The following is a 26,129-nucleotide window of genomic DNA, read 5'->3' as shown; positions in this document are numbered from 1 at the left end:
GGGCTAGTTATTATTACATGGTATTGTATGGTACATGTATACCACGGTATATACTTAACGCATCTGTGGTATCAGCCTTGGCGAAGACGAGTACCCTGGTTTGTTTGTTTTGTTTGTTTGTTTGTTTGTTTGTTTGTTTGTTTGTTTGTTTGTTTGTTTGTTTGTTTGTTTGTTTGTTTGATAACTGCACAACGGTGGAAAGGTAGGTTACGCAATAGTTGGCTATACCAACGCACAGTTGGGCAATACGCCACACGCTTGTCACAAACATACAAACATACTATAAGGCGACAAAAAAACAATTGTAAACAAGCGACGCTGCTCGTTCGACCTCAGTTACTAACACCATGCCTCCACCTTCCTGCGAACTTCTGCCTTGTTCGGAGGACAAATCTGCACTCTAAAAGAAATAGGTTTCACCCTCTGAGACGTATCCTCGTCCCCAGAACATTATTCGTCGTCTCTCTCACGTGCCGTTACTTTCCTTAACGCTGCGCGCCCGGTATTTTCAGGTTGCGAACGGAATGAGCGCCATCAGCGTGACGCAGCGTTCTTCACAGGAAAGTAGCGAGCGGCAGTTTTCAGGAGATAGAGCGCAAGCAAGACAGGCGACGATGCTCTGGATGTACCTCGCGAATTCACGGGCTACAATTCATGAATTGCAGTACTTGCACGTAAAGTAATTGTTCAAAAAAGTCAATCGGTGAAATAGTACCGATTGTTCGATTGTGCATTTCGATTTATCGGGCAGGTAAATGTGCGCCTCCTTGAGTAAACGAGCTCAATGATTAAAATTATGATGTCTGCCATGGGCGATTCCTAAATCTTCTGCACGATGTAAAAAAAAAAGAAAGCTACTGGTACATCGTTCACAACATGTCGACTTCATCACACACTTTGCGAGAAAAAGGGAGCTTTTTTCTGTTTCTTTTTTTTTTTACAGCTCATTACCACAATCACAGCTTCTCAAAGAACGTGAGCCATTCTTGGCCCTAAGACGTCAATCACGCTTACCGAGAGAACGAGGGTGTCTGTCGTCTTCGGAGCACGTACTGTACCTGAACAAGAAACACAGAGAAAGCAAACGGGAAAAAGGAAACGGGCCTAAATCAGAAATTTGCTCCTAAACTGTGACAAAAATTTGACTTTGCCTGTTTGAAATTTTGAAAACTTTAATTCGAACAGACACGACGGTTGCCTACTGAGTGAATTTCTGCCGTCTCACTTCCACTTGTATACGGACGACACGCCAGTTCGATCATTCAGTTCACTTTCCCAGTTTGTCGAAAGCTGTGGATGGAAAGACAAAGCAGCACCGCACCACTGCTTGGCAAGACTCGTCATTCCTTGTAGTTGTTCTTATTGATGAAGTTTAAAGTTTGAATATTATTTATAGAACCAGAAGAAAAACTAGCATACTATTTTTCAGCAGTACATAGGCAGCTCCCACAGCAGAACTGTCCGGGAGACCTCCAGTTTCACAATGCATACAAGGTAATGACATAAACAGCGACAGCTTGCATCCAACAAAAGATTGCATATTACAAACTGATATGTACCTACAATATCACAAGATAAAATTATAAAATAAGGAACTGTGCTCACAAAAATATATGTGATTGTCATAAGCTAACAGAGGCATAAAGTCACAATAGCAGGATCGTATATTTTATGAGCGCAATAGCAATACAACAAGAAAGTATTTGATGAAAACCAATATAAACAAGCAAGAGTGAAATAATTTACACATTCTACAATTCGTGAAGACATCGACAGCTATTACAAATACAAGACCTGTACGGGTTCAAAAAAGAAAAACAGAGCAGGCAGTTCTAATAATATTATTTTAACTGTCGCTTAAATAAATACAAAGAAGATATAGTCTTAACGTCTGTAGGAATTGAATTCTAAACTGTTTTACGGCGGTATCTGAGTGAGACATATCTTAACGATGTGACAAAGAAAGGAGATCTGTAGATATGTCATAATGAATATTTCGAGACATGAGAAGTTTTACTGAAGTAAATGCCAAAGGGTTAGAATATGAAGAAGCTTTTAAAGAGGTAGGGAATGACAGGGCAGCGGACTAAGTGCCATGAGGTTTACTCCTCGATTTTGAAGACGTTTAAACTCTTGAGGTGAGTAGAATATGTGTTTGTCCATATATATATATAGACAAACTGTACGTTAAATATCTACCTACATGAGCGGGATATAACGAACTGAGGATATTTGGCGCAAAATATGCACATGTTTTGATTAGAACATCGATACCAAATGACAATTTTTTTTCCAGTAATGAATTGACATGAGAGTGGTAGTTTAAGTGTTTGTCAAGGGTAACGCCAAAAAAATGTCAACTTGTCTGCTATGTAAAAATATGTATAGTTATTGAAGAAACCGTTTTGGGATTTACTAGCACTTTCAGTGAACTAGGGAAAAGTATAAACGTCGTTTTAATCGGACTTGTACGCAGTTGGTTTAAGGATGCAACACATGTGGACGTTGGAGAGGTCAGCATTAAGTGTAACTTCCAGAGCGGTCGGTGTGTTCCAAGATGAGTACACCGTGGTATGACCAGCATTTAATAGGCAGTCTGAATTGGTAAGTACATTCGGTAAGTCATTTATGAATAATAAGGTGAGCATCGTGCCTAAGACGGAATATTGAGGAATGTCGCCGGTAATTAATTTATTGGTGGAGTAGTGACCAATAACATGTACAACTACAGAACGATTAGAAAAGTAGCTGCAAAAAAGTTCGAGATGTGGGCCAGTAACGGCGAATTGCTATGGCTTATGTAATAAAGTGCAACTATTTAGTGCATCAAACTCCTGTGTCAAATCGATAACCATAACCATTAAAATTAGTCTACGATCAATCACTTGCTTAATTTTGTCAGCGAATTGAACTAGCGCTAACTCAGTTGAATAGCCATGTCAGAACCCAAACTGGAAGGGAGTGATGAGCCTTCTCCCGATAAGGACTTATTTAGGTAGCCCATGAGGCGAGTATAGATCAGTTCTTCAAAAACCTTGCTAAAAAAATGTCAAGATGCAGATGAAACGGTAATTGTTAATATTTTCACGACTGCCTTATTTGAAGACGGGAACTATTTCACGAAATTTAACTGAGTTGGGAAATACACCGGTACGGAATATTTTGTTAATAATATCAGCAATTACCGGTGAGATATCAGTAGAAACAAGATTCATATGTGCAGTTCTGATAGAATCAAGGCCAGATCCAGTTGATTTCGGGAAGAAATAAAATTCTAGACTTCTCGCGGCGAAACAGGGCGCGGAGATAAAGTTGAAATGAGCTACGTGAAATACTTGGCAGTGCGCTAAGTGGAAGGCTATTATCAGAAGCAGTGGTCTGATCACTAAATGCGTTAACAACATCAGTATGAGTGGTGAAGTCATGATCACTGAGGACAATTTTTTTTCTGATTCCCAGATCAGACTAACTCATATTAAGAAACCGTCTCATCGGTTTCCAGTTACGCCTGGTATCGTTTCCGTTTTCAAGTATTTCTGTTTTCGTAGTTATACAGTCTTTTTTGGCGCGCCTGAGAACGGCGGAGGGAATGTTTGCATACGTTAGGAAGATAGTTTTTCTAATTTATTTTAGAGATCTCAGATTTATCTTCATCCTAACTGACCACATTCAACTGGAACAACGTGACCAATTACCTACAGCCACAGCGAAGCAGGGTTGTATGTTTCGTCACCTGCAGCCCTTTACTCACCAACAAGGCCCGAGCCATCCTCATCCGAGCTCTCGGAACTGCTCTCGCTTGACCCACGACGACCTTTTGTTTTCTTCGCTCTGTAGTGAAACAGTCAATCAATTAATCAATCAATTAGTCATAAATTATTTGCAATAAATTAGCGATTATTGTTATTATAAATTAGCGAATTAGCGATAATGTATTAGCGATAAATTAGTGACTCATTAGCGATAAAACAGGAGTAATACATAGGGAAACGTACGGAAACATGCAGAAGGAGTATTCCGAAGTTACAAACTGGAAACTCCGATGTTAATGTACAGCGAATGCAAGAGTATTCGGTCATAGTCGGTATTAGTTCATGTATAGCTACGTCACGAAGGTATACCTTAAGACAATCACGCTGTCGAAGAGGATTCCCATCCTCCGATGTAATTTACTTCGCTTTCAAACCTGAATGCGCGGTGGCTTTGCAATCCTCCTCCATCGTAAACAGTATCGCGGCGGCCAGCTGCCGAACCTGCGACCATCTAGACAACTTAGGAGACAAGGATGGGGATGGGTGGTCCTATCGTTTTGAGGAAATAAAACACTGTGCTTTCACCCCATCACTGCCTCATGCTCACATCTAAACATCGTGGTAGAACTCTTTGGTCATACCTCTCACTTGAGATAATCAAAAGCGCCAACCGTCGCACATCCGCCACAACCTCCGGCCTTGCAATCAACGATCTCAACGAACGAGGCAAGGCGCATACGCGCCTTGCCTCTATCGCACTTGAAAACTTCAGTGCGGACTGGGTTCAATGACGATCGAAGTTCAATTTTAAAGAAAATTTAAAGGTGGCACCCCCCTATTGCAGGGCTACTATACTCACTTCGTGCGGTCCCCTTGGAGGTCAGTGTCGGCAGCTTTCTCACCCTTCTGGTCGCAGTCAGTCTTCAACAGACTCCTCAGCAGCTCCACGCTCAAGTGAGGCACATCGATCGGCCTCTCTCCTTGCCATGCTAGGTAACAGTGGACGTCCGCATTCTTCGGGGACGCGACGTCCGCGGACACGATGTAGTCGAGGGTCAGCTGGTCACCTTTGCTGAGGGCCTTGGCGACTCCGCCACCGTCCACCCGCGATCCGTTACGGTAAAACGGGCAGTCGTCTCCCAGTTTGACCCGCCTCGCACCGGTGGGCTCCCTGACTTCGCATTCGATCGCAGCGCCACCGCCAACACAATTCACGATTCCTCGGACGCCGCGGTACACGAGAACAGACGGCCTGGCCAGGGAGGGCGTCGTCTTGGAAACGGGGGACATTAATGGCGGAGCTGGAGGCGCCTTCGTCGGTGCAGAAGTGTTTGGCGCGATGACGCCTTCCGAGGTCACGGCTCTGGCCGCGCACCGGGCGTAGCTCCAGGGAAGTACCTTCTTCTCGCTCCCTTTCAGCGGCGGCCACGAGTTCTGGTCGACGTCGGACGAGTCGCCGGAGTCGCCGCTGTCGCCGACGACGGACGCCTTGCGAGGCCCCCCGCCGGTCCCTTTAGGGCCGTCTCTGGCGGACAGTTTGCCGAGTTCCTTCTGCCGAGGCGAAGTCGCAGCCGGGTTCGAAGCCGAGACGGGCCGGACGTACGTGACCCACCACTTGGCCGTCGTGTTGTCCTTGAGGTTGAGCTCGGCGTCGAAGCGGACCAGGTCGCCGACGGCGAGCACCTCGCTGACGTCCTCGACGGCCTTCTCCAGGGACTGTTCCAGGACGCTGACGCGGAAGAAGGCCGACGGCGCCGAGTGGGGTCCCATCCGGATGAAGCCGTACTCTGACTTGACGCGATCCACGACGCCTTGCAAACCAGTCAGTTCGCGCGATTTGTCGTCTTCGTGGCTGACCCAGTCTCTGCAAAAAAAAAGGAAATTCACCTGCGATTACGATATACTCCCTCATGTAAAAGTTGTGCGCAGCTCTACGAGTGTTTTCATTTCGTGATATATTGGCTGGCGCGGACAATCTGTCTCGTGCGGCACGTTCCAAACGGAGCGAAGTGTGGCGCGACTGCTTCGCTAATCGGGAGATCCCGAGAGGCAGCGCGTGGTTGATGCGCGGGAGCGATTCACAGCAAGTGTCGCAGACAGACCTCCGCTCATGCAGCGCTTTGGTGAACAGACGACGCGTGGAGTGCCTTAAGAGTGGCTTGATGCGGGCGAACGGAGCGGAGGCGATTGAGCGCATCGAGGCACCCTAACGACGCGCGCGCTAACCTGGCGCCATCTCGTAGCCATCATCGCCACAGTCCCGTCTTGCGCCATTTCTCGTGCTTTCGCCATGCCCTTTCCTCCACTTTCCTCCTCACGCTCGCTGCGCTCGTTCTCTTGGTTACGAGGTACGACACCGACGCCGACGTCAGGAACAAAAACAAGGCAGGGTGGGCTCGATCACGAAACTTGTATAAACAATAACAACCGGCGTAAAGGTGACCTACGGACAACCACCGGTGTCGTGGCTTCCAGGCTGACCTCCAACAGGAATCCATGCAGTGACATGGTCTTAAATATGAACGCATATGATTCATTCACTCATTTTGTCAGCGTGTTTTAAGCTCTTGTTTTTACCTGTCTTTATGTGCCTACTGCCAACGGCCCGCGGGAATGTACACCCGTGAGCAAAAGTATACGGACCAGGGTTTCCGCGATAAGACTAATTTTGTGCTCTGCCTGTGAATGCAACTTGAAATTAAAGACTGCAGGCCAAACACTTGACATTACGAACTTTCTAGCGCACTCGTGAGTTTCCGTTTTATGCATGTTAACTACGAAGAAATTCTGTTTTTCCGGCGACCCTGTGGTCCGTATACTTTTGCTCACGGGTGTGATCCTGTCGTGCTAAACAATTTCGTGGCTATAGCTCCGATTGCTTCGCTACATTTCGGGCGGAGAGCGGTCAACGAAACGTCAACGAAACGAAACTTTTAGTACTCTTCGCGCAGCGCGCGCACCTGCACGGCTTCGGCGAGGCCCAACCGGGCACCCCTTGGACGTAGTGGAAGGCGGTGACGCGCCACTTGGCCACGCCCTGGGCGCGCTGGTTGGGCAGGGCGTCGAAGCGCGCCACGTCCCCAACCTTGAACACGTCCGTCGCGTGCTCCACGCGTCGACCCAGGTACCTGCGAGACAATGCGAGAGCGCGCGGGTGACTTTGCTCTGACGTCTTCTGCGTACATAACGCAGCGAAACAGGTGGACAAATCTCCACGTCTGGCGTCCACTGCAAGGTTTATACACTTTGATCTTAGCCAAAAGGCCGAGAAGCCAAGGTTTATACAGAAGCATGGGAAGATGTCCTACGTTTAAGCCGGCTGTCCCAAAAATCCCAAATCCGTTACTTAAGCAACGCTAAAGAGAGGAAAGCACGCTATCCGCTAAGTTACTGGACACTCGTCCATTCTGTGAGAACGACATATGGCTCCTACATACTGATCGTTGTATATACTCATCTGGCTGAAGTAATTGACTTGCGCCGATAGAAATCCGCCACGCGATAAGACGGTCGTCTGCACAGGAGACCCCAGCCTTGAAGACCATAAGGGCCACAGCAAAGGCAGGCTCTAAACGAGACTGCCACTACCAGGTTCAACAAATTATCTATCCGATATAATCGTACTCATGAAACCGTGGTATGGAATACAATAAGGTAGGAAGGTGGGCGAGTTGAAAAGGATGCATACTTATAAATCAGCGCGATAACAACGGAAGACACACATAAGGACACAACACATTTCAGTTGTTTGACATCGCTCGTCCCACGTCTTCTTCTAACACTGTGTCTTCCGTTGTATTGGCGCTGATTAGCAAGTATGGAACACAAAGTAGTGAAATTTAGGAAAGTAAGAACAAAATTGTTCTCTGGCTATTTATCTTAAAGGGGTGGAATGCTGAAATGACTCTGGCTTTAATTTTTTCTTTAATTAAACTCGTCGCCAGGGCCAAGAGGGCAATCGGGCAGCCTTAATTCCCACCTAAGGGTTTTACCAGGCCTCGCTCAGGACACTGTTTCGAATAATAAACGTCTCTCTCTCTCTCTCTCTCTCTCTCTCTCTCTATCCGACAGTAGTCAATAGTGAACCTTTTCTCACCAAATATGACAATACGGCTTTGAAAGAATCGAAAGAATAATGTACCAGGCATGCGTATTCTGAGCTGGTATAACGTAACCATTCCTGTCGGTCTATTCTATTCCCTCGTTATCACCCACAGCACTCGACCGGCCTATTACTGGGACGACGTAAGCGTAGCGCCACTCTCGAATCACTGATGAAGCAGGAAATTACGAGAAAAATTGGAATAAAATCGTCGCATCATCCCGACCGAAGAGTGTCGCATACCTGCCGCACGGTCGAATTCGTCATCTTGGTCATCTCTGATTGGAACAAAGGGTGGCTATTCACTCCCTCCGATTGGCTCAAAGAAAGAAAACCAAGAAGCGTACCCAAATATTTGGAAGTGCTCAGTGCAAGTTTGAGTATCCGTTAAACCTACAATCAGTACCGACGTGCACCCGCCGTGGTTGCTCAGTGGCTATGGTGTTAGGCTGCTGAGCACGAGGTCGCGGGATCGAATCCCGGCCACGGCGGCCGCATTCCGATGGGAGCGAAATGCGAAAACACCCGTGTGCTTAGATTTAGGTGCACGTTAAAGAACCCCAGGTGGTCGAAATTTCCGGAGTCCTCCACTACGGCGTGCCTCACAATCAGAAAGTGGTTTTGGCACGTAAAGCCCCATAATTTAGGTACCGACGTGCATCATTCGTGGGTGCACGCACACACGCACGTCCAGCCGGTAACTCACTTCTGTTTGAGGTCACATAACGGTCAATAACGGTCCACAGGCAGCGCTCACCACGTGTCACTCAGAGAAAGTTGTACAATAAGACATATAACAGTGCCTTCTCTCTTAAGACCCGACCTGGCTACGTGAGCAGATAGAAACATACAGGCACAAATATTCGCAACAGTGTGAGACCTGTGTCTGCTGCAGAAAACAATCCAAGGACGACTCGGCGCATTTTACCCGAGGGAGGAGGAGAAGGAGGAGGAGGAAATAAAGAGAAAAGGCAGGGATGTTAACCAGAAATGCGTCTGGCCGGCGTGCTAAGGCATCCAAGCCAGCCAGAATAGCAGCGAAAGTTAACATCTCAAAAGCTATTGGGTTCAAAGCCGATTGTAGCGTTAACCGGTCATCAGTGGAGATAAGCAAGACGTGTTAAGGATAACACATTCTATAAGTCACTGTTGCAGTACCTCTACGAAACGGGTCTGCATGCTAATGTTCAGTTTCGTACCGACGTTATGCCGCGTGGCAACCCAAGCGTGAGAGAGGGAAAAAAAGCACCAAGGGGCGATGAGACTGTTGGCGGAATGATAGGGAGGAAAGAGGGGGAATCGCCACAGGCACTCGTAAATTTACGAGATAAAGCAGAATGCTACATGGCTCTGTCTTCTTATTAATGCGATAGCATTATAGGCGAACTTCACCCGCTAAGGTGGTATCCAAGAGAAAATATCGACCGACCCCTAATGTAGTGCAGTCTAACAAAGGGAAAGCTGCCACGAGCAAAGAATGCGAGGAACTGGCACGTTACGCAATCGCCAGACATTTCAAAGCTTCGAAGCGCTGCCTTGGCACGATCGTGGCCTAACAGTTAGAGCATTGGGCTGCTGTGCTTAAAAGACAGAGGTTTGATCCCGTCATCGGTCACGCATTTCCTTGTAGCATTGTATGTGGACTTCGTCCACTTTGTAGATATCTAACAGAACGCTCGAGGTCTGTTGAGTGCACGCGAGCGCGTCGGTGTGCTAGAAATCATAAGTTTGTAAAACAGCTGGATGCGAGGTATACAAAAGTCACTTTGATAAGTGTTCAAGGTCTCCTTTGATACGCGCGCGTGTCAAGGCAGTTAAAGTACTTAAGAGTTAGGGGTGCTGAGTTCTTACCTAGATTTCTTCTTTCTTTTTTCATAGTAATATTACTATATTTTAATCTAAAATTACAGTCAATTCCCAATCTACTTCCTCTGGCATCATTATGTTTCCTTCTGTACTTCCCCGTTTCCTCCCTCTCTCTTGTTTCCTTCTGTAATTGTAAATTACGAACACATAAGTAATACGTAAGTGGCTCAGAAACAGACTAGGCTGCTGTTGGCCTCCACCCCGATTCAAAGGCGCGATGCCATTAGCGAGCGACCACGTCATCGCCATGTCTGCGGTTACCTGGCCTCGTCGTCCCTGTGGAAGCAGGCGCTCTCGCTCGGGTACCGCTTGAAGCGGACGAAGCCGTACAACTCGCGCACGAACTCGATGATGCCTTCCTCGTCGAACATCGGCTCACACGGCGCGCTCCCCTCGCCCTCGCCCAACGGGGGGAACTCGGAGAGCTCCGCCAGGCGGGGCAGCGAGCGCTTGCCGACATTGGCTCCGCCTTTCGACACGGGCCTGCAACGACACGAGTGCAGCACACAGTATGGCGGCGGCCGTAACTGTATGAGACTGTATGAGAAAGGACATGAGTATGTATGAGTATGTATGAGAAACATGAGTACATGAGTATGTATGAGAAAGGACAAGAGGAGAGGTCGACAGAGGTTCCTTTGTGTTTTTGACTGGTTTTTTCGTTCATGTATGAGACTATTTCACGGAAGCGCTTGGGTGGCGCCATCTTGGGCTGTTAATGCTGCTGTTTCCTGTTTTTTAAAGACGACGTGTAGTTTGCTACAGTCAATGCGCAAGCATGAAAACACTTGTGCAAATGCGTTCAGCGTTTATGACCATGTTACGTCACTTTACTACTAATGAAACATCGAAATTCTTTATGTAACAGCCCAAGATGGCGGCGCCCATGAAGCGAATATAACATCGTCTTACTGCCACTCGATGGAAACAACACTCATACGTAGCCGGAGGAAGGAAAGATAGTCGGAGCGAGTTCGACGTCAGGCGGCATAGCCTCGGCAAGCCAGTGTCCTCTGACGCTACCTCTTCAAGAAACAGCTAAAGAAAGTATTATTAACCAATGTATCCAGTTTTACTTTATCCAATTAAACAAAAAAATGCCTTGTATTTTGGGTATTTTTCTTTATATTGTCTGCAACACATACTGTTAAGTTGATTATAACACTGTGCATACGAAGCTGTCGTAGTTGTATTGTTAGGTAGCGTACACATTTTTAAGAGTAAATTGAGAATATACCATATTCTATGAAAGGGAATTGCCACATGCTGTGAATTTTTTTACTATGTATATATTATGTTTATGTATAACCGGCACAGATGCCTCTGTCAGGTATTGCCATACCTTTAGCTTCTGTACCTTTCTTGGAGAAAAAAACAATTTCAAGAAGAATACAGCATCTGACTCTGACTCTCTCTCCTCCAAGGCCCATCTACGCGATCACTCTTGGGAAATGGACCCCACGGGGCGGCCGAACCTTTCCGGGTATCGCTTGGTTTGCAGTAACTCTTAGTAACGCCTTCGTCACGATCAGCCCTCAGCTTTTCAGGCATCGTTCGGTTTGCGGTAATCCTTATAGTTACGCCTTCGTCACGATCAGCCCTCAACTTTTCAGGCATCACTTGGTTTGCGGTAACCCCTAGTTACGCCTTCGTCACGATCAGCCCTCACATTTCCAGGCATATCGCTTGGTTTGCGGTAACCCTTATAGTTACGCCTTCGTCACGATCAGTCCTCAACTTTTCAGGCATCGTTCGGTTTGCGGTAACCCTTATAGTTACGCTTTCGTCACGATCAGCCCTCAACTTTTCAGGCATCGTTCGGTTTGCGGTAACCCTTATAGTTACGCGTTCGTCACGATCAGCCCTCAACTTTTCAGGCATCGCTTGGTTTGCGGTAACCCTTAGTTACGCCTTCGTCACGATCAGCCTTCACCTTTCCAGGCATATCGCTTGGTTTGCGGTAACCCTTAGTTACGCCTTCGTCACGATCAGCCCTCACCTTTCCAGGCATATCGCTTGGTTTGCGGTAACCCTTAGTTACGCCTTCGTCACGATCAGCCGTCACATTTCCGGGCATATCGCTTGGTTTGCGGTAACCCTTAGTTACGCCTTCGTCACGATCAGCCCTCACCTTTCCAGGCATATCGCTTGGTTTGCAGTAACCTTTAGTTACCCCTTCGTCACGATAAGCCCTCGCCGCGTGCTTGGCGGCTATAAATTACCGCTTGCGCGTCACGCATAGTGGGGGATAATTTCCCACTAAATTTTTCTTTGTATTTTTAGTTTTATCGCTTGGTTTAAAAACTGCCACGTGGCACCGTCTCCTAGTCATTTTCTTTTTCTTTCCTCCCATTCCTCAATAAACAACCCCTGCATAGTAAAACTGTCTGTATTAGCGCTGTTTGAAATGTATGAAGGTGTACATTTGTGTATGAACGTACAAAAGTGTTTACGCATCTTTCTTAAGATTGATTTTGATGTTTAAGTAAAGAGAACTCCGGACAAGCAAATTCGCGTACCGCTCTGTTACTGTTTGATCGCCTAGCGATACGTGGCAGGTACGGACCTTTTCTGTGGCTGCTACCTCTTATCTCTTGTAAAAGGAAAACAATACAATTCAACTTCAAAGTAAAACAACAAAAGGGTGCGCTTAGTTCTCTTTTCTTCTACTTCCTTTCTTTTTTGTTATTATTATTGAGAGAGCGTGCTCTAGTGTAGTGCTATACTTGCTGCGTTTGGTAATCAAGGGCCGAATCCACAAAGTACCTTCGTAAGAACCTCTTGCCATTGGTCGAATTCCTTCGCTAATAGTACATGTTCGTTTTTACGATTGGTGGATGCGCGTCCGTACGAACTAACCGCTCTGCATAAGAACTGCATCGGGCGTACGGTCCCATGTTGAGCTTGCACCATCTGTTCTTGCGCATGCGCACAGAAGACATAAATGTAATAGAATCGATCCCGCAATGCACTAAAGTAAGCCGACGGCCCGTCTAGCGACAGCACACGAACTCTGGAGAGCGGGAGTGCACGTCTCCCGTCTACCCCGCTGGTGGCTTAACCCATAACCTCCAAGATAAGTGCCAATGCCAACTAGCGATCCCAGAGGCCACGATATGCCCGTTATGGTTCGCAAATAGGCTACCAGAAAAAAACTTGGCGCTAGTTCGGGGCGAGTGCCTGACGACTACCTGGTCGTACACGGATTTTCCTTGGCAGAAATAAACCCCGGACGTCCTCAGGGAGCTCCTTCCAAATACGCGAAACCGATTTTTTTATAAAGATTGGTCGGCCGCCTAGCAATGGTCGAAAGGCGTTTTTACTTATCGCTCATTGCTTGACTATAATAGAATAAGGTACGTACATGTACAGGGCTGTTGCTACCTCGACGCGGACGAGGACCAATGAACAGTGATTGACGTCTCCGATGTGCTTGAATACGGAGCGCAGGACGTAACGCTCCCTTTAGAGAGACCCTGGAAAAAAACATTTGTCCGCGGTAGATAAAGCTACGCGAACATCCAAGCTGTAAGTGTCACACAGTGAAAAAAAAAATATACATATATTTTACCGGTAAAAAAAAAAATGACAGACAAGCACTCGAAAACAGGAAAACGCAGATAACTATCGACCTTTCAGTTCAGGGTTTGCTGGTGAAATATGCAGCTTGTTTAGTTAACATTCATTTACGAAGAGTAATTATAGGGCAAAGAAGCAAAACACAATGACAAAGTGAATCGAGGCAAGTAACACAAATGGCATATATAGACAAGTTGTGCTGTGAATCCTGCCTGCAGAAGTTGTTTAGAGCGCTTCCTTATGCAGCATACCGGGTGTCTCGGTGAACACTTTCAATTTTTTTTTATTGCCTGTGGCAGATATCATCATCATCATCATCATCATCATCATCAGCCTGGTTCCGCCCACTGCAGGGCAAAGGCCTCTCCCATACTTCTCCAACAACCCCGGTCATATACTAATTGTGGCCGTGCCGTCCCTGCAAACTTCTTAATCTCATCCGCCCACCTAACTTTCTGCCGCCCCCTGCTACGCTTCCTTTCCCTTGGGATCCAGTCCGTAACCCTTAATGACCATCGGTTATCTTCCCTCCTCATTACATGTCCTGCCCATGCCCATTTCTTTTTCTTGATTTCAACTAAGATGTCATTAACTCGCGTTTGTTCCCTCACCCAATCTGCTCTTTTCTTATCCCTTAACGTTACACCTATAATTCTCTCCATAGCTCGTTGCGTCGTCCTCAATTTGAGTAGAACTCTTTTCGTAAGCCTCCAGGTTTCTGCCCCGTAGGTGAGTACTGGTAAGACACAGCTATTATATACTTTTCTCTTGAGAGATAATGGCAACCTTCACGATGTTCATGATCTGAGAATGCCTGCCAAACGCACCCCAGCCCATTCTTATTCTTCTGATTATTTCCGTCTCATGATCCGGATCCGCCGTCACTACCTGCCCTAAGTAGGTGTATTCCCTTACAACTTCCAGTGCCTCGCTGCCTATTGTAAATTGCTGTTCTCTTCCGAGACTGTTAAACATTACTTTAGTTTTCTGCAGATTAATTTTTAGACCCACTCTTATGCTTTGGCTCTCCAGGTCAGTGAGCATGCATTGCAATTGGTCCCCTGAGTTACTAAGCAAGGCAATATCATCAGCGAATCGCAAGTTACTAAGGTATTCTCCATTAACTTTTATCCCCAATTCTTCCCAATCCAGGTCTCTGAATACCTCCTGTAAACACGCTGTGAATAGCATTGGAGAGATCGTATCTCCCTGCCTAACGCCTTTCTTTATTGGAATATTGTTGCTTGCTTTATCGAGGACTACGGTGGCTGTGGAGCCGCTATAGATATCTTTCAGTATTTTTACATACGGCTCGTCTACACCCCGATTCCGTAATGCCTCCATGACTGCTGAGGTTTCGACAGAATCAAACGCTTTCTCGTAATCAATGAAAGCTATATATAAGGGTTGGTTATATTCCGCACATTTCTCTATTACCTGACTGATAGTGTGAATATGATCCATTGTTGAGTAGCCTTTACGGAATCCTGCCTGGTCCTTTGCTTGACAGAAGTCTAAGGTGTTCCTGATTCTATTTGCGATTACCTTAGTAAATAGTTTTAGGCAACGGACAGTAAGCTGATCGGTCTATAATTTTTCAAGTCTTTGGCGTCTCCTTTCTTATGAATTAGGATTCTATTAGCGTTCTTCCAAGATTCCGGTACGCTCGAGGTCATGAGGCATTGCGTATACAGGGTGGCCAGTTTCTCTAGAACAATCTGTCCACCATCCTTCAACAAATCTGCTGTTACCTGATCCTCCCCAGCTGCCTTCCCCCTTTGCATATCTCCCAAGGCTTTCTTTGGGAGATATGCAAAGGGGGAAGGCAGCTGGGGAGGATCAGGTAACAGCAGATTTGCGGCAGATAACACAAATCTAATTGATGAGCTGGTCTACTCGAAGAGGAGGACATTACTTGCACAAAAATTGAATGCATAATCGACTAATTAACAGACATAACTAAGTAAGTTATGGCACATATTGCAATTTACAAATTCTAGCCGGGGAGTTCGCAAGGCGGATCCACTTGGAATGAATTCTGAGGATGACGCCAGCGTCGAGATATTAATTCCCGAACTTTGCGGGGAAATGGATTGGCGCTCCAGTTAGTTTTGTGCTTCAATGCATAAGACAACGTTTTGTTATGAAAGTAAATGGAACGACAGTGCCTTCTTATCGCAAGTTTGGCGGCGCATATCTCGCACAAGGTGTCATCCACACAATTCTTTTGAAGATGATGTGCCTTGTGCAGTCCCACCCGCTAGAATTTGTAAATCGCAATATGTGCCAAAAGGTAATTCGTTAAAGACCTAATAAATAATATTTTTTAATTAGGTTATTATGCTATCGCTTTTTTTGCAAGTAATCTTCGCCTCTTCGAGTAGATCAGCCCATTGACCAGGATTCTTCTATCTGACACAGCGAGTTTCTTTTCCTTTAATTTTTGAAAGTGTTCGCTGAAACGTTCTACATATATAGGGTGGCGTAGCCACGATTTTTTGTTTGGGGGGGGGGGGGGAGGTACAGGGCAGGAGAAGGGGGCGTGGCTGGCTATTGTCGCATGTCGTTTTGTGTCTCTGGTACACACATAATTTTGGAGGAGTAAGGGGGGCGCTCTGTGTGCCCCCCCCCCGTTACGTCCCTGGCCAGATATCGAATAATCTCGCATGATCATACGAGAACACATGCGTAACACATATGTTTGCACTAGATCAATGATGTACGAGATTACTGGATACGAGGCGCATATTTCAAGTGATATTTGTTAGAAGATTGCGTTGTCCCTTCTTTCTTTTTTTTCCCCTGTCTGCGTCTATCCTTTGCGCTGATATGTATACGAGCTTCTTCCTTTGGCACATTCTTATTTTTCTATTATTATTCCTTTACTAGCAGCACGTCTGTGCATCGGCTTCACGAAAGCTTGGGTCTCTGCGGGACGAGTTGGAGAAACCACCTTGCGAATTAAAAATGCTCGCATCTAAATTGTGCATTTCACCAGAGTCAGAATACGCGCCGATAGTTTGGGACCCCTTCTGTATACAAAAACATAATAAAAAAATATGCGCATCCCACGCATTGTGGGAATCGATGTAAGCGAAGCTTTCTGTGCTCTTTGCTTCCATTGACGATATAGTTAGCGGTGATGTCGGCGGTGAATATTTAATTTCTTCAACGTTTGCTACAATACGAGATTGGCGAGTTGATGTTGAACGATACCTTGCGTGCACCCCTGCTGTTTGTCTGCGTAGTACACGGAACACACAGGCGAGACGTGTTTGCTTGAAACGTTGTTGTGCGCCATTCTTCATAACCATGTGTGCCAAATGCGAGCGAAGAATGGCAAAGCTGTTATTCACTCGTTTCGTGAACTGTGTCGGTTCTACCTGTTCTCTCTTTCCTTTCTCTACGTCGCCTCTCCACTCATTATTCTGTCTACCTCCCCTCTGGACTGTTGCACGTTAGCACAAAGGTAAGCGCTGGAGCTTCTGCTGTGCTTTTTCCGGGGGTCACAGATAATTACAGCGGTTAAGAAGGCATTGTAATGACGCGATGAAAAGGTCCTCTCTCCCGTGACCCGGGTTCGATCTGAACGGCCTGCCAACCCGGCGTGCAAGACAGTGACAGCAGCAGCAGCAGCAGCAGCAGCAACAACAGCAGCTACATCAACAACAGCAACAGCAGCAACAACAACAGCAGCAGCAACAGCAGCAGCAGAAGTGGAAAAGTAGAAGGAAGAGGCGAAGAAAGCTTCGCTTTGAAAGTTGCGGTGTCCAAACATGCGCTGTATACGTTTCATATTTTGGAAGTTTCGATAGCCTGGTTCTCCTACCAACGCAATAGCGAAAGTAACTCTGTTCCAATATCGCCGGAAAATTACACGCCCGAAATTTTAACCTATCTGTTTACCATAAGAAGCGTTCACGTAAATTGATAAACATATGCTTAGCTATGCGTTCGGAGGAATTTTCATTGGAAGGTAGAACTGTCTTGCAGCCGCCTGCTTTCTCTCTCGCGTTTCGTGGTTATTCAACGAAAAATGGGAAGCCATCACAGTATAGAATATTTATTGCTTACTCAATAACTGATTATCACGCTTGTGCCTGTTGTATGTGACATCGTAATGCGCAAGGCTATTGCGCAATGTGTGCTAGCTTAGTCCGCAGCTTATTTTTTAACGACCTTCAGCCGTGCACCAGACGCTACACGATACTAACTGCTCAACAAAAGGCCCACGGACGAATGGCGCTCACAGAACTATAGCCACTGTGCACACTGTGTGACGCCTCAGCGCGTCATCCCACGGACGTTCGGCTGGCGGTTATACGCTTATGCACGGCCGCTCGATCAAGAGTGGGCCTCGATCGAATGGCAGTAGTTTTAAGCCTGCCTACCTACGCCTCAACGACTCGATTGTTCAGCGCTGGAGGAAATAACGAGACGGCATGCAACTTACGACGGCCCTACGTTCGCCGGAGGCGAGAAACTAGGGTTCCCGATTTGACGGAAAGCTCCGTGCGAGGATCCCGTGACGTTTACGAGTTCAGGCTCTCCCTCGGTATCGAACGGTGGAAAGGTTTTCGGCAAAACAATACGAAACACAGGCAGCACTCGCATGAATGGCAACGCATTAGCTGCAGGTGCGTTTTTTCGTATACTGCAGATTTATTTTTAGGCAAAATGGCAACGGTCGCCTGCTGGCTCTTCACTCGCCCTATCGGGCCTGCCTGCTGAGCTCCCATTGGATCGCGTCCGCGTCACGTGACGGTGTCGGCAGCAGGTGAGCATGCCTCAAATCTGTTCAATTCGCCTGGCTCGCTGAAAGCCTCACTGGGTTTCAGATCCGGATTGTAGAAACAAAAATAGCGTCACTTTAGCGGCCCCAGTTTACACTGTGTACCGCGTATATCCGGGTAGCACCACTGCGTTATAATTGTCGCGCGGTTCAACCGCCTCAGGTCCGATTTCACTGTTAATGTAACTAGTTTACGTTTTGGGCAGTGGCGTAGCTTACAATTTTTTTTGTTTTTCGGGAGGGGGGCACGCAATTGACCTGGCTCAGGTAGGGCGCAGGCTGTACGCTAGTGCAGAAATTTGGGGAGGTGCAATACAGTCAACGAGCGATTTTTCCGACGACCAAAATTTCAGACATGGCCGATAATTCGGCCGCATTCGCGGCACCGCCACTTCACTCATAGACTCAATGTATATAAGAACATCCGAATTTTCGCACGCAATAACCCTTCGCCATCCGATATTCCGGACTTCTTGCCGTGAGCGCGCAGGCCCGAAACGGCATTACACGAAACCGCTACCACTGCCATTTCGATAATTTCTAACATTTTCTATTATTTACTTCATCAATCTTAAAATTCCCTGCAACATCGCAAGGATTCCCTTTCGTCGAAAAGAGTGGCCGAAAATTCCCCGAAAAAGGGAAAATTCTCTGCACGGAACATCGCTGGTAAGCACGACGCGTTGCACGATACCCGTTCCCGAGTCAGCTTTGTGTTGCGCGGTGAAGCATATGCCATGTATTGCGGTGAAGCATACCAGGAGTGGAACGGGACAACTGTCCCGCTATGCAGTGTGTGCCTGTGTGTAACCCTTAATCATACACATGTGCACTTGCCATCTCCGGCAAGGCTATTAACACGGATATGCCTCAGTGTACTGACAGGCCTTCAGAGCTACTTCGCACATGCCTGTGGCGATTTGAGCCCTTGAGGGCAAAGGCAGGCATTCATTTTTTTTTTCTCCGACTGCCCGATTTATCGGTGGTTTTCAGGGTCCCCAAAGAACCCGAAAAATCGGACGTTGACTGTACTGCATAAATTGGTAACTCGAGGTAAAAAGTGTTCTTGCCTGCTCTGTTCGCATATCTAATCACGTTACTAAAACTATACATCGGACTAGAGAGAGAGCTTGGCACTTACTGGCAAAGCAGCAAAACATCCCACATGTAACACGCCACACATGAAAAAGCAGCTGCATCGAGCATAGGTTGGCATTTCCACACTTGCGCTTGAAAAGTATTTCACACTCACATAGCAAGTATGAACGTGAGGGAGCGCTGGTGAGCTTGAGTGGAAGTGAAGTAGAATGTGAGTGGGTAATCATAAGCAGACTTGGATAAAAATGCAGCACGATTGAGACAAGGACAAGAAACACAACGCTACATCGCAAAGCCTGATGCAGCTTGGTGTTTCCCCTTCTCTCAGTTGCGCTGCATTTTTATCGAAGAATGAACCAACTAGTTCAAGTTTAAAACTTTACAGCATCATAAGGAACAAAATATAATGACTGCTAGACAAACTTGTTCCTGTAAAACTCCTGCAGCTAAAGAAAAAGAAATAAACCATGGTGCAATCTTGAAATGCGTAGACTAATCCGGAAAGCTACCAGCATGTACAAAAAATGCTGTAATAGTAACACTTCACTCAACCGTTAACACCTAAAGAAACTGACACTGAAACTGGGAATAAAGAAAGCAAAGCAATTATTTTTCGCCCGATCAAAGACAGATCTGGAAAAAAAACCTAAAGTTTTTTGGAAATATACAAAAACAAGTAGAACCAATGACATTTCAGTTCCCACCCTAAAATCGAAGAGCTCTGTTATAACGACAGACGCTGAAAAGGTTGCATTATTTAATCTATATTTTAAATCGGTGTTTTCAGAGGAACCAGTGACTGATGCGATCACATCGCTTTCTCCCGTCTATGACTCCGACCTGAAATGCCTAAAATAAACATAGATGTACATGGTATCGACTGTCTTCTGCTGGAATTGGACACCTCTAAATCTATGGGTCGTGGTAGAATTCGATTTTATGTTTTAAAGAAATGTCACGGCATTGTTGCCCCATATCTCTCTGTTATATTTCAAATCTCGTACGAGACTGGGTTGCTTCCACAGGACTGGAAAATTGTGGTTGTTAATCCCATCTTTAAATCAGGAGACAAGAAACTGGTGGAAAATTTGAATGGAAAATCCATTACTTGAGTATCCTGCAAGGTTTTTGAGCATATACTGTATAGTAAATTATTTAAATACCTTGAATCTATTAACCTTTTTATTGCCTCACAGCATGGCTTTCGTAACGGTTACTCATGCAACATACAATTAGTTGAATTCCTACACTTCATAGCTAACTCCCTTGACAAGAATAAACATGTAGATGCGCTATTCCTCACCTTTAAAGAAACATTTAATGTAGTTTCTCATCACTTGTTGAATATTACCATCTTTGAACATAACACCCAAAACTGAATTTTTAACTATCTAAATGGTCACAAATAGTATGTGGTTCTTAATGGGTGAGGTTCATCACACCTAACCGTATCTTCAGGAGTGCCCCAGAGCAGTGTTCTGGGGCCACTATCATTCCTCATATATACTGACATTTTAGATGGCATACAGTCCCCCTTGAAATTATTTGCAAATGACTGTGTGCTTTACAGAGAAATAAATTCCCTATCAGATGCAACACTCTTGCAGGGGGACCTTGATAAAATAGCAAATTGGTGTATACGCTGGCAAATTAACCTGAATATTAATAAATGTGATCACATCCGTTCTTCAACAAAAGATTTGAACCTGAAACACAGTTGAAAGCTCAATAACAACAATAAAGACTGTCTCAGAGTGCAAACATCTTGGTGTTTATATCCTGCCGAAACTTAGATGGAATGTACACATCCAGCAGTCAGTATCTAAGGCAAGTAAAATGTTTTTTATTTGTAGAAATTTCAAATCAGCATCCAAAGAAACACTTTATTTTTTGCATGTCAGATCTATCCTTGATTATGCTTCTATGATTTGGGACCCATAACAGGACTATTTGATACAAGCGATAGAAGAACTTCAAAATTGGGCGGCACGCTTCGTCTCCAATAATTACAACCCTTTCAAAGTGGCTATGGTGTTGGGCTGCCGAGAACGAGGTCGCGGGATCGAATCCCGGCCAAGGCGGCTGCATTTCGATGGGGGCGAAATGCGAAAACACCCGTGTGGTTAGATTTAGGTGCACGTTAAAGAAGCCCAGGTGGTCGAAATTTTTGGAGTCCTCCACTACAGCGTGCCTCATAATCAGAAAGTGGTTTTGGCAAGTAAAACCCCATAATTTAAAAAAAAAGATAATGTATCACTCAAAAGCATTGCTTAGATGGGAATCATTAATCACCAGAAAAACAAATTAAAATTCTTCCCCCGTATTTTCTGCAATCAAGGAGGCATCGATAGCCGCAACTACCTCTCGGAGCCAACTTATGTGTCGACTCAACTCGCCCACTAAAAGAAGGTGCTGCAAGACGCACCCACCATTTTGCCAAATCTCTTTTTCCACAAACTGTGAGAGACTGCAACTGGTTACCAGGGGCGCGATCGGAGATATATGGTTCGATACGCGTTCCGTTCGGTTGGTGCAACATCACAAAATGGCAGTATGCAAAATTTCTGACAACGGGGCGGAGAGAGCAGCTAGTCAAGAAGCGGTGACCTCCCCGGAAGTTTACTTCCATTGTTTGTCGTCTGCTTGCGGACAGTATACTACAAAACGAAATGCTTCTCGTCTTCCAAATGAATGAAATCTTTATCTAAAGAAATGTATTTTTTTCTTCTTAAGGCCAAACACGTTTTCAAATAGCAATACGTGTGACTACTGCAATTTATAACTATTAGTTTCTTTGCATCATCCCTAGGTGGTGTCGTGCACAGCGAGAAGAAAAAAGAAAAAGAAATGACGGGAAGAGTGGCGCACTTTTCAAGAGGCAGCGACAACATTGTAGTGGCTCGCTGGCACCGATGATGGGGTCGATTTCGCTGTACAACCAACGAATTATTTGTTTCGAGAAACAAAAACGACGCCGAAATTCACTTTCTGCCATTTCTTCAAACGCGTTTCGCACCGTCACCCACTCTCCTCCTTCCTCTAGAAACGCCAGCGCAACAACCTAAGTTCCCAACGGAAGCGGCATTTTTTCGAATTAATCTATGAAATGGATCCAAACGTGCCATGCGGCAGCCGCCGGTTGGATCCAATCCAATCCACCAAACGCGCCATGCGAAGCGATGTGATCGCTCCAAACTTCCCAGCTCCCGTCGGGTTCGGCACCTAGCAGACGTAATGCTCGGTGGGAAGATGATTGACAGGAGCGCGTCATCATTTTGACGTCACCAAAACGTGGCCAGGCCCCGCGGCTGGCGACGCCGGCGCGAAGTAGGCCAATCGCGTGCGCCGGTAACCAAACGAACACGCCGAACAACAATCTTCGATCGCACCCCAGAGGAGTGCATTTCAATACCTGATAATCACAATTTTTATTCCCGCCTGTGTTTGTGACAATGCACTACAGCCTCAATTTTTTTTTTTTCTGTTGCGCTTGAAGATGTTCCCTTATTGTGTGCTCCCACATTGATGTTACTTTATTCATTTTTTACTTATTTTTATGAACGATTTAATATATCTTTCTCTAACTATCCCCCCTGCGATAATACCTTCAAGGTGACGCAGGTATTCTGGAAATAAAATAAAAGATAAGCTGAGTTCTACAAGTACAGTAAGTCTGAACAGACATGAGTAATTGCCAGTGAACATCTATATGTGCGAGTATGCATGTTAATGAGTACCCATGGCATCAAGTCCAGCGATCCTACTGCCACTTGAAAAGTATAAACCAATGGCGACATGGAGGTTTCACCTTTATTTAACACACAAGCGTTCTCATGTCACATAGTAAAGACAACACATGTCAATGCTTAAAAAAAAACATGCACATATCATTGGAACCTTACAATCTTGAGCACTTTGGAAATTCATTCTGTAAAAAAAAAAAAGGAAGAAAAAAATAACAATATTGTTGTACAATGTAGAAGTCTGTACAAATCTGAAATTAATGTAGAGCAAGAAAATCCATATACGTCGCAAGCCTATAACAACACCCATTGTAGAAAATAAAACAAAAACAATAAAGATCTTGGCGTTGTGTGAAAGCACATTTGGGAATCCCGACTCAACGTTCTGGCCTGCAAAATTACGTCTGCCTCCTCATCGTTCGATTCACATTTTGGCACATGGTGCGGGGAGGATCGCCATGGAGCGTGTTTAACAAGCACACCAAAGGCCTGACTGTCTGCCAGCAAGACTTCTGTCACGAATAAAATCTAAAAGTGAGTACCAAAAAGAAAAAAAGAAGGATGAACAAGATGGAACATGGTTCCATGCACGCCTGCTTCCACGTCAATCAACATCACTCAATTCATTCACAGTAAAGTTGAAACTTCATCACTGGTAACAGCCAAAAAAAAATATGATTTGATTTGATCAAAAACTACTTGCTCCCTGTTGTACAGCAGAGTATGACTTCACAACAAAAGAAAAAGAAATATGCCGAGTAATGCCAAATAATTTCACCAAACTGCACTGCTGAGTTATCAAGTTCGGCTGAGTGCAAATGGTGAAAGCGAACAGACCGGACAAAGAAGATAGGATGACAAAGAAGCCTTTAAGACTTGCGAGTTCTCGAACACCATTTGCAGGCCAACTTTAATAGTTGTATAAGCAGTTCGTTAGTAATTTTAACACAGAAAGCAGCCACTATTTATAAACTACACGTTTAATAATGTTAAGCAAATTATGACTTTACAGCAGATGAAATACATCAAGTAATTTCGTCACACGCTCAAAACGCATTGTTGAGTTAGTTGGTTTGACGCAGACTGCAAACAGCAAACAACAGGCTAGGCAGAAAAAACAGTGACCACAGAACCCTCAGAATCTGGTGTTCTATTACACCATTAGCAGCCAAATTTTACTAAATCCATAAGTGATTCGCTAATAATGTTGTACAGGTGAGAGCTACTACTGTAAACTACGTGCTCAGTTATATTTAGAACAGTATTACTTCGCATAAGATACGTTTATACATATTATTGATACCAATTTTATCTGCTTGCAATGCCATCATAAATGGTGACCAATATTGTCATTCATGTGCACACAAGAGAGCAAATTTTATGCGAACTGTAGCGAATATTTCACTCATCTTATTAACAGTATACTAACAAACGAAAGCACCGACAGCTGTCGAACTCGTGAAATATACGCCTATCTACATCACACTGAAATATGCTCATCAAATGTTTTACTATTTCATCCTTTCTCCTATTTCATCTTTCCCATTCAGATAAATTTCGACACTGAGGTCAGCCAGTATATTTAAATATATACTTGTGCGTGTTTGACACAGAACTAGTTCATAAATAGATGTCTTCATTCCTCTAACTCCTCAAATGCCAATAACTCCGAAATGCCAAAGCAGCCAATAAAGTCAACTACACACTTAAAGGGCCTGACATGACCTCATACCCTCTATGAAATATGCTAATTTCACTTTCTTCACAAAAGATTTTTTAAAAATCGCAGTTAGCGTCACAAATTATGTGCTTATCTGCCCAACTTCGTGTGCATTGTGCCGGCTATAATTTAGCGCCTTATACCAACAGTTTATGTGCAGTTACAAACTCAATGCTAGCCAATCATGCGAACAATATCCTCATCTCTTTTGACACAGCAGCCAAAGACACTGCAATGAAACTTACTCATCTTATGGACAATTCATTTGCTATGACCCTGACAGTGATCATTGAGTAATACATGCTTATTAGTACAGAGCAGAGAACTACAGAACAGGAAACGCTTTGCTGGTTCAATTCACTGCTTGAACACAACTTCAACAGCGAGGGTTGCCTATCTTGAAAACTGCCCCACCCTACCCCTCCTCCATACACCCTCGAAAACAACACGCACACACACACATCAAACCATGCTACTTCACGTGGAACGCACAGATTAGTGTTGGTGGTTCCATGAAAAGTTGCGGCTTGCAACTCCAACACTGAAGGCAGCCAATCTTGCAAACACAATAAGTCATCAGTGACAGAGTACTAGTTCTCGTAGAATTGTTAGCGGGCAAAACACCGCATGACCGAGATAATTGCATCAGGAATGAAAGAGAAGAAAAAGAAAAAGAAAAGGAAGCAGGCCCATGGAACCAGGTTCCTCCCATTTCAATGTCACACCAAAAATTCCCCCAAGGCACAACTAACCATGGCAACTACACAAAATCTTTTTCCCACTTTTCAAGGCACGATGTGACGACGGTAATGCCAATGCTCGTCAAGCACGCGGGAGAGCACCGGTGCCATATTGATTTGAAGTGTCCTCCTGGTGTTGGAGTCTTCTCACGGAAGTGGACGAACACCGCGTTCTGTGGTCTGCGTGCTCACGTCCCGAACCGCACCCTTCGCCAACCGGTCCTGTTGCTGCAGCGCATGAAGTTCTTGTGCCATGATTCTGGCAACACGACGAAGCACACTTTCCTAAAATAAGAAGAACGAAAGAAAAAACGGGAAAGGCGGCATTCCATTATGCTAAAGCATACGAAGTGCTTACACAGTGAATGGGAAAAAGCACAATGACAAAGCACGACAGAAACAAAACATTGTGGCTTACTATCAGGTGCATTGCAAGTGCAGTATTTTGCCACCTTGGTTTTCTTACATTGTGGGCACAAAAAAAGGTATGGTTTAGTGTCCCAAAACTGTGTAAGTGAGTCATGAACCATGTCACAGAACAAGGAGTCCGGACTGATTTTAACCACCTGAAGATCTTCAATACACACCTAAATCTAGGTACACAAGTGCTTGTTGCATTTCACCCCTATCACAATGCAGTCACCACAGCTGGGAAGTGTAACCGCGGGGTTGTGGTCAGTAGCAGAATGCCTCAGCCACTGAGCTACCACCACAGGTACTGAGCTGATAAGACGCCC

At 45.3% G+C, this 26,129-nt stretch overlaps 2 protein-coding genes and 1 long non-coding RNA gene across 5 annotated transcripts in view; 1 reads left to right on the top strand and 2 right to left on the bottom strand.

The window, feature by feature from the left end:
• LOC135896474 (uncharacterized) overlaps positions 1 to 19,305 on the bottom strand; it is a 21,365-nt gene extending 2,060 nt beyond the window's left edge. Inside the window, exons 1-7 of one of the 2 annotated variants that reach the window (XM_070540175.1) lie at positions 19,233 to 19,305; positions 13,085 to 13,196; positions 9,982 to 10,203; positions 6,713 to 6,880; positions 4,612 to 5,616; positions 3,752 to 3,831; positions 1,015 to 1,058 (exon numbers count right to left, since the gene is read on the bottom strand). In XM_070540175.1, the coding sequence (XP_070396276.1) occupies positions 1,015 to 1,058; positions 3,752 to 3,831; positions 4,612 to 5,616; positions 6,713 to 6,880; positions 9,982 to 10,203; positions 13,085 to 13,086 (1,521 nt within the window). In that variant the 5' untranslated portion in view covers positions 13,087 to 13,196; positions 19,233 to 19,305. Of the gene's footprint in view, positions 1 to 1,014; positions 1,059 to 3,751; positions 3,832 to 4,611; positions 5,617 to 6,712; positions 6,881 to 9,981; positions 10,204 to 13,084; positions 13,197 to 17,752; positions 18,026 to 19,232 lie in introns of those variants that run through there. The other variant, XM_065424872.2, reaches the window with a different exon arrangement.
• On the top strand, positions 17,962 to 23,380 carry LOC139060898 (uncharacterized). The gene is made up of 2 exons (XR_011515080.1): positions 17,962 to 18,076; positions 21,999 to 23,380. It is a non-coding gene; the product is annotated as an uncharacterized lncRNA (long non-coding RNA).
• LOC135896497 (uncharacterized) overlaps positions 22,982 to 26,129 on the bottom strand; it is a 14,695-nt gene continuing 11,547 nt past the window's right edge. For both annotated transcript variants that reach the window (XM_065424912.1, XM_065424913.1), the window contains exon 5: positions 22,982 to 25,677. In XM_065424912.1, the coding sequence (XP_065280984.1) occupies positions 25,540 to 25,677 (138 nt within the window). In that variant the 3' untranslated portion in view covers positions 22,982 to 25,539. The remainder of the gene's footprint in view (positions 25,678 to 26,129) is intronic.

Source organism: Dermacentor albipictus, chromosome 6, assembly GCF_038994185.2.
Source record: "Dermacentor albipictus isolate Rhodes 1998 colony chromosome 6, USDA_Dalb.pri_finalv2, whole genome shotgun sequence".
Lineage (NCBI taxonomy): Eukaryota > Metazoa > Arthropoda > Arachnida > Ixodida > Ixodidae > Dermacentor > Dermacentor albipictus.
The sequence above is the reverse complement of the archived record's forward strand: the minus strand, read 5'-3'. Positions and strand labels throughout refer to the sequence as shown.